The 7842-nt window shown below is 46.1% G+C and overlaps 1 protein-coding gene across 1 annotated transcript; it reads left to right on the forward strand.

Moving 5' to 3' along the window:
• Positions 1-3076: 3076 nt before the first annotated feature.
• On the forward strand, positions 3077-7051 carry LOC147989865 (uncharacterized). The gene is made up of 2 exons (XM_087536387.1): positions 3077-3311; positions 6480-7051. Exons 1-2 carry the CDS (start codon positions 3077-3079, stop codon positions 7049-7051), a joined length of 807 nt encoding a protein of 268 aa, XP_087392513.1.
• Positions 7052-7842: the final 791 nt, after the last annotated feature.

Consider the following 7842-nt stretch of genomic DNA (forward strand, 5'->3'; position numbering starts at 1 on the left):
GCAAGCAAGTTGGATGCACACCCACTTAGTTTCTTTTTGAGCTTTCATATACTTATAGCTCTAGTGCATCCGTTGCATGGCAATCCCTACTCACTCACATTGATATCTATTGATGGGCATTTCCATAGCCCGTTGATACGCCTAGTTGATGTGAGACTATCTTCCCCTCCTTTTTGTCTTCTCCACAACCACCATTCTATTCCACCTATAGTGCTATATCCATGGCTCACGCTCATGTATTGCGCGAAGATTGAAAAAGTTTTGAAAAAGTTAGAGTATGAAACAATTGCTTGGCTTGTCATCGGGGTTGTGCATGATTTAAATACTTTGTGTGGTGAAAATAGAGCATAGACAGACTATATGATTTTGTAGGGATAACTTTCTTTGGCCATGTTGTTGTGAGAAGACATAATTGCTTTGTTAGTATGCTTGAAGTATTATTATTTTAATGTCAATATAAACTTTTGTCTTCAATCTTTCGAATCTGAATATTCATATCACAATTAAAAAGATTTGCATTGAAATTATGCCAAGTAGCACTCCGCATCAAAAATTCTCTTTTTATCATTTACCTACTCGAGGACGAGCAGGTATTAAGCTTGGGGATGCCTGATACGTCTCCAACATATCTATAATTTTTGATTGCTCCATGCTATATTATCTACTGTTTTGGACTATATTGGGCTTTATTTTCCACTTTTAAATTATTTTTGGTACTAACCTATTAACCGGAGGCCCAGCCCAGAATTGTTGTTTTTTGCCTATTTCAATGTTTTGAAGAAACGGAATATCAAACGGAGTCCAAATGGAATAAAACCTTCGGGAACGTGATTTTCTTGCCGAACGTGATAAAGGAGACTTGGACCCTAATCCAAGGAGTCAAAGAGGCGGTCATGAGGGTGGGGGCGCCCCCCCCTAGGGCATGCCCCCTACCTCGTGGGCCCCTCAGAGCTCCACTGACGTACTCCTTCCTCCTATATATGCCTACGTACCCCCAAACGAACAGAGACGGAGCCAAAAACTTAATTCCACGGCCGCAACTTTCTGTATCCACGAGATCCCATCTTGGGGCCTGTTCCGGAGCTCCGCCGGAGAGGGCCGTCATGACGGAGGGCTTCTACATCATCATAGCCTCTCCGATGAAGTGTGAGTAGTTTACCTCAGACCTTCGGGTCCATAGTTAGTAGCTAGATGGCTTCTTCTCTCTTTTTGGATCTCAATACAAAGTTCTCCCCCTCTCTTGTGGAGATCTATTCGATGTAATCTTCTTTTTGCGGTGTGTTTGTTGAGACCGATGAATTGTGGGTTTATGATCAAGTCTATCTATGAATAATATTTGAATCTTCTCTGAATTCTTTTATGTATGATTGGTTATCTTTGCAAGTCTCTTCGAATTATCCATTTAGTTTGGCCAACTATATTGGTAGTTCTTGCCATGGGAGAAGTGCTTAGCTTTGGGTTCGATCTTGCGGTGTCCTTTCCCAGTGACAGAAGGGGCAGCAAGGCACGTATTGTATCGTTGCCATCGAGGATAACAAGATGGGGTTTATTTCATATTGCATGAATTTATCTCTCTACATCATGTCATCTTGCTTAAGGCGTTACTCTGTTTTTAACTTAATACTCTAGATGCATGCTGGATAGCGGTCGATGAGTGCAGTAATAGTAGTAGATGCAGAATCGTTTCCGTCTACTTGTCATGGACGTGATGCCTATATACATGATCATGCCTAGATACTCTCATAACTTTGCTCAATTCTGTCAATTGCTCAACAGTAATTTATTCACCCATAGTAGAATACTTATGCTCTTGAGAGAAGCCACTAGTGAAACATATGGTCCCTGGGTCTATTCTCATAATATCAATCTCCATCACTTTAATATTGTTTTGCTTTTTACTTTTCCTTTACTTTTTTACTTTGCATCTTTATACCAAAAATACCAAAAATATTATATCTATCAGATCTCACTCTCGTAAGTGACCGTGAAGGGATTGACAACCCCTAATCGCGTTGGTTGCGAGTAGTTATCGTTTTGTGCAGGTACGAGGGACTTGAGCATGGCCTCCTACTGGATTGATACCTTGGTTCTCAAAAACTGAGGGAAATACTTACGCTACTTTGCTACATCATCCCTTCCTCTTCGGGGAAAACCAACGCAAGCTCAAGAGGTAGCATACACATTTGCGTGTATGATCAGTGTATGATTAAATCGAGGGCGTCACAAGTTGGTATCAGAGCCGACTGCCTGTAGGTAGCCCCCTTTCCAACTCCTTGGCCGAAGTTGAGTCTAGTCACTACAAAAACTTTTACTACCATGGTTGTGTGTCATACGGGCCCACTTCGCCATATGGGTGGTATTAGGATCTTTTATTCCTCGTCTATACTCTGGGACTCTGATCTCTCTTCTATTCGGGTTAAAATGGTTTTACTAACACTAACATTAGGATCCCGTGACCACATTCACTCGAAAGCTGGATAAGCCATAGTTTTTCCTTAGAATAGTATTCTAGATAGTACACACACTGTCATGGTGACAACGAAGTGGTACACATCGTACCTCTTTCATTATGCATGTTTCATCATGAAGGATCCTTTGTTTTTGCAAATGCTCAATGCTGAACTATCCCCTGTTACCTGTTAGCAGGATGGTCAGACCCGCTGGTCGTGGCCGTGGTGCTAATGATCCACCACCGCCCGAATTCTTTGCTGGAATGATGCAACAATTTGAGCTGAACCGCCAGTTCATGGAAGGAATGATGGCTCAGTTTCCTTGTCCGAACATGAATCAACAGCCAACCCCAGGAACTCTGCAGGACTTTATGCGTCTCAACCCAACTATTTACCGCAGCTCAACTCAACCCCTTGATGTTGATGACTGGCTCCGCGACATCACATATGAAATGGAGTCTACCAGTGTGGCCCCTGCTAGCTATGTCACCTTTGCATCTTTCTTTCTGAAGGGTCCCGCTGCTCAATGGTGGGATAGCCACAGACGTACCCTACCTGCTGGAACGGTCATCACTTTACCGGATTTCCAAGCTGCCTTCCGTGCCCGCTTCATACCTCAGGGAATCATGGACAATAAGAAGCGAGATTTCTGCAACCTCACCCAAGGCAACAATACTGTAGATGCTTATCAGCGGGAATTTCTGGACTTGTCTTGTTATGCTAAAGAAGACATTGCAACTGATGCTTGTAGGCAAGAAAAGTTCCATGATGGACTTCACCCTGATATTAAGCTGGCACTGCTCGCTCATGACTTTGCCGACTTCGCCACCTTGGTGAACAAGGCTATTCAGGTTGAGACTGGTCTTCAGGAACACCAGGGATCCCTTAGGCGCAGCCATGACGCTGGCTCATCTTCGGGCCTGTCAACATAGAAGCGTCGGATATGGATTCCCCACAGCATGTATCGTCCAGCTGCACCTGCACCAAGACAGACCTATGCCGCACCTCGTCTGCCTCCTCCACCGCAGAGGCAGCCCCTTCGGGTTGTACCACCCCAAGCTTCTGGTCCCGATCCCAATGATGGTCTATGCTTCAGATGTGGCTGCTCAGGTCACCTTGCCAAAGAGTGCAATCAAAAAAGGAACCAGCTGGCTTTGCCTTCAATTGGCCGTAACAACCAGCCCCACAACAACAATGCGAGACCTTATGGTCGTGGTCAGGCTAATCATGTTGATCTGAATGAAGCTCAAGACCAGCCTGCTACTATGATGGGTACTCTCCTTGTTAATTCAGTACCAGCATCTATTTTATTTGATTCAGTAGCATCGCATTCATTCATGTCAGAAAATTTTGCATATGCACACGACATTCGATGCGAGCCCATGAACACTCCGATAGTGGTACGCACCCCTGCGGGTCAGTGTCGAACTACCATGATTGGTTGCGACGTCCCCATTGCAATTTAAGGGTTGGAATTTCATGTTTCTCCCATTATTCTGGAGTCTTCCAACATTGTCCTCATTCTGGGAATGGAATGGTTGAAAGCACATTCTGCCTCTATCATATGTGCCACCAAAGTTGTTCATCTCCTACATCCTTTTGATGAGATAGTAAGCTACCATGCTCAGATTTTTCAAAACGCCGAAGTGCGACTTTATGCTTTGAATGCGTGGAACGCAGCACCTCTTGAGGGAATTGAAAAGATCCCAGTTGTTCATGACTTCCTAGACGTATTTCCAGAAGAACTTCCAGGAATACCTCCTACTCGGGCTGTCGAGTTCGTCATCGACTTGAAACCAGGCACCGTTCCTATTGCCAAACGACCCTACAAGTTGCCGCCTCATGAACTCCTTGAACTTAAGGAGGAAATCGACAAATCTCTTCACAGTGGTTTCATTCGTCCAAGTTCCTCAGCTTGGGGAGCACCTTCTCTATTTGTGAAGAAGAAGGATGGAACGAATCGTTTGGTACAAGACTATCGTCCTATCAACCAAGCTACAGTTCAGAACAAATATCCGTTTCCTCGGATCAATGATCTATATGATCAACTTGCTGGTTCTTCAATATTCTCTAAACTCGACTTGAGGTTGGGCTACCACCAGATCCGTGTTCGTGAAGAGGATATTCCAAAGACCGCATTCGTCACTCGTTATGGTTCTTACAAGTACACTGTCATGTCTTTTGGCTTGACCAATGCTCCAGCCACATTCTCTCGTCTGATGAACTACATATTCATGAATTACCTCAACAAGTTCGTCATAGTCTATCTGGATGATATCCTGGTATATTCGAAGAACAAAGAAGAACATGCTGAACATCTTTGACTTGTTCTAGAGAAGCTTCGAGAACATCAACTTTATGCCAAGTATTCCAAGTGCGAATTCTGGTTACCCGAAGTCACCTACCTTGTTCATGTCATCTCCAAGGACGGTATTGCCGTCAACCCAGAGCGCGTTCAGGCTATTCTTGACTGGACCCCTCCGAAGACTGTCAAGCAAGTCAGAAGCTTTCTCGGTCTTGCCAGCTATTGTCGTCGCTTTGTCGAGAACTTCTCCAAGATTGCCAAGCCACTGACCAATCTGCTTCACAAAGGCGTTAAGTTCGATTGTACATACAAATGTCAGGAAAGTTTCCAGGCACTCAAAGACAAGCTGACATCTGCCCCAGTGCTTGCTCCCCCTGATTCTCGCAAGGACTTTGTCATCTATTGCAACGCTTCACGTCAAGGATTAGGCTGTGTCCTAATGCAAGAGCGCAGGGTGATTGCTTATGCCTCCCGTCAAGTACGTCCTCACGAAGAGAACAACCCAGTTCATGACCTTGAGCTTGCTGCAGTTATCTATGCACTGAAGCTATGGCGACAGTACCTTCTCGGTAATCGTTGCAAGATCTTCACCGATCATCAGAGTCGGAAGTACCTGTTTACTCAGCCAGATCTGAACCTCCGTCAGCAGCGATGGATGGAAGCTATTGCTGACTACAACTGCGGTATATCCTATACCCCTGGTAAGGCTAATGTAATGGCCAATGCCCTGAGCCGTAAGTCTTATTGCAATAACCACATGGTTCATAAAGCTCAGCCTCGCCTTTATGAAGAGCTATGCAAGCTAAACCTTCAACTAGTTCCACAGGGTTCTCTGAATAACCTTGTCTTGGAACCAACTCTTCTAAAGGCAATTAAGTCTGCTCAAGCCAAAGATGTCCATGTAGATCTGATGAAAAAGGATCTTGCCTTAGAGAAATCCAGAGATTTTTCACTTGGTGAAGATGGAACCTTATACTTCAGAGATCGCATTGTGGTACCCCGATTCGAGCTTATGACAGAGAAGGTGATGAAAGAAGTGCATGACACCCCTCTCTCTATTCATCCGGGAAGTACCAAGATGTGCTTAGACATTCGTCAAAAGTACTGGTGGTCTAATATGAAGCAAGACATTGCTCGATATATTGAAGAATGTGACGTTTGTCGTCGCGTCAAAGAAGAACATCAGAAACCGGCTGGACTTCTACAACCGCTTCCGATTCCTGAATGGAAGTGGGATAAGATTCAGATGGACTTCGTCACTTGCCTTCCCAAGTCTCAGAAAGGTAACGATGCTATCTTTTTCATCATCGACCAATTCTCGAAGGTTGCTCACTTTCTGCCAGTCAAGGAGACTATCACTGCTAGTTAATTAGCAAACTTGTATATCTCCCGAATTGTGTCACTCCACGGCATTCCGAAGGAGATCAGTTCAGACCGCGACAGTATATTCACTTCAAAGTTCTGGGATAGTTTCCAAGAGGCAATGGGAACTCATATTACCTGGAGCACAGCTTATCATCCCCAATCCCAAGGTCAAGTCGAGCGAGTCAATCAAATTCTTGAAGACATGCTTCGGGCTTGTGTTATTTCTTTCGGTAAGAAGTGGGAAGAATCTCTCCCTTATGCAGAGTTCTCTTATAACAACAGTTATCAAGCCAGCTTGAAGATGGCACCCTTCGAAGTGCTTTATGGACGTAAGTGCTGAACCCCTCTGAATTGGTCAGAAACTGGGGAACGGACGCTCATTGGTCCAGACATTATTCAACAAGCTGAAGAGCAGGTTCGCATTGTCCGGGATAATCTCAAGGCGGCACAGTCCCGCCAGAAGAGCAACTATGACCGAAAACACTGGGGTTCAACTTATCAACCCGGTGAACAAGCTTATCTGCGTGTCACTCCTTTGAGAGGAACTCATCGGTTCGGAGTCAAGGGCAAGCTAGCTCCGCGCTACATTGGTCCCTTCCGCATTCTCGCCCGTCGTGGACTGGTGGCTTATCAACTGGAGTTGCCACCTCAGTTCTCTCATGTTCATGATGTCTTCCACGTGTCGCAACTTCGTCGATGCTTCAAGGATCCAGAACGTGAAGTGGATCCGGAATTGATTGAAGTTCAAGATGATCTCACATACAAGGAGCATCCGATCTGCATTCTTGAAGAAGCTGAACGTCGAACACGCCAGAAGGTTACCAAGTTCCTCAAGGTGCAATGGTCAAATCATTCTAAAGATGAAGCCACTTGGGAACGCGAGGATAACCTCCGTGCTGAATACCCCGACCTGTTCCCCTCTACCTCTTAATTCTCGGGACGAGAATTTCTTTTAGAGGAGGAGAGTTATAACACCCCGGTGTACTGATGCTACAGTAACCCTTGGGGTTAAGTTAATTATTTTGCTAAACAAGTGCTTGATCATCTTTGTCTCCTCTCTCTTTCAAATTCCAGTTGAGTTCAAATTCAAATTTTGCGTGAAATTCAAAATGCTCAAACATGAAAACTTAAATGTTCATATGTGGAAAGTATTATTCTGGTAATATTGGTGGTGAACCAACATTTTTTGCAAAATGTGTAGGTGGCCTAAAATAGCAAAAGCAGAAAAGCAAAAAAAAGAAAATAAAAAAAGGAAAGGGCCAGAGCCCCTGGCCTCCCCCTGTGCCTCGGCCCACCCCTCCACCCGGGCCAACTGGCCCATGCTAGGCCGGCCCACTCCCCCCTGTCGTCTTCCCCCTCCTCCACTGTGCGAGCGACCACGCCCGCTCGTCGCCGCCGAACCACCTCACCGGCCACGCCGCTACAGGCGCCGTGGGGAGGATAAGGGCAGCCCCGACGCCTCGGGCTCCCTCCCCACTCGCCCACTTGCCCCCTCTCTCCCTCGTCGCTCTCTCCCTTGCTCTCCAGATCCCCTCCCCTCTCTCTTACCCGAGCAGACCTGCCGCCGTCGCCGCATCGATCCCGCGGCCACCGTCTTCGCCCCGCGTCACCAACATGTCGTAGGTGTCCACCGTCGACCTCCATGTCGAACGGTGCCCACCGTTGGAGCCGGAAGGCTCCGCAGCGCCGGGTCCACCCCGTCTTCCTCCTCGGGACGCCCGA

This window comes from Triticum urartu, chromosome 1A, assembly GCF_056163025.1.
Source record: "Triticum urartu cultivar PI428250 chromosome 1A, HENAU_Tu73, whole genome shotgun sequence".
NCBI lineage: Eukaryota > Viridiplantae > Streptophyta > Magnoliopsida > Poales > Poaceae > Triticum > Triticum urartu.

What these genes read in the sequence shown, in the direction of transcription:
- LOC147989865 (XM_087536387.1), top strand. Translation starts at nt 3,077, where the DNA reads ATGGACAATAAGAAGCGAGATTTCTGCAACCTCACCCAAGGCAACAAT. An exon ending in GGCTATTCAGGTTGAGACTG is followed by an intron (nt 3,312 to 6,479) that starts GTCTTCAGGAAC and finishes TGAATTGGTCAG; the next exon opens with AAACTGGGGAACGGACGCTC.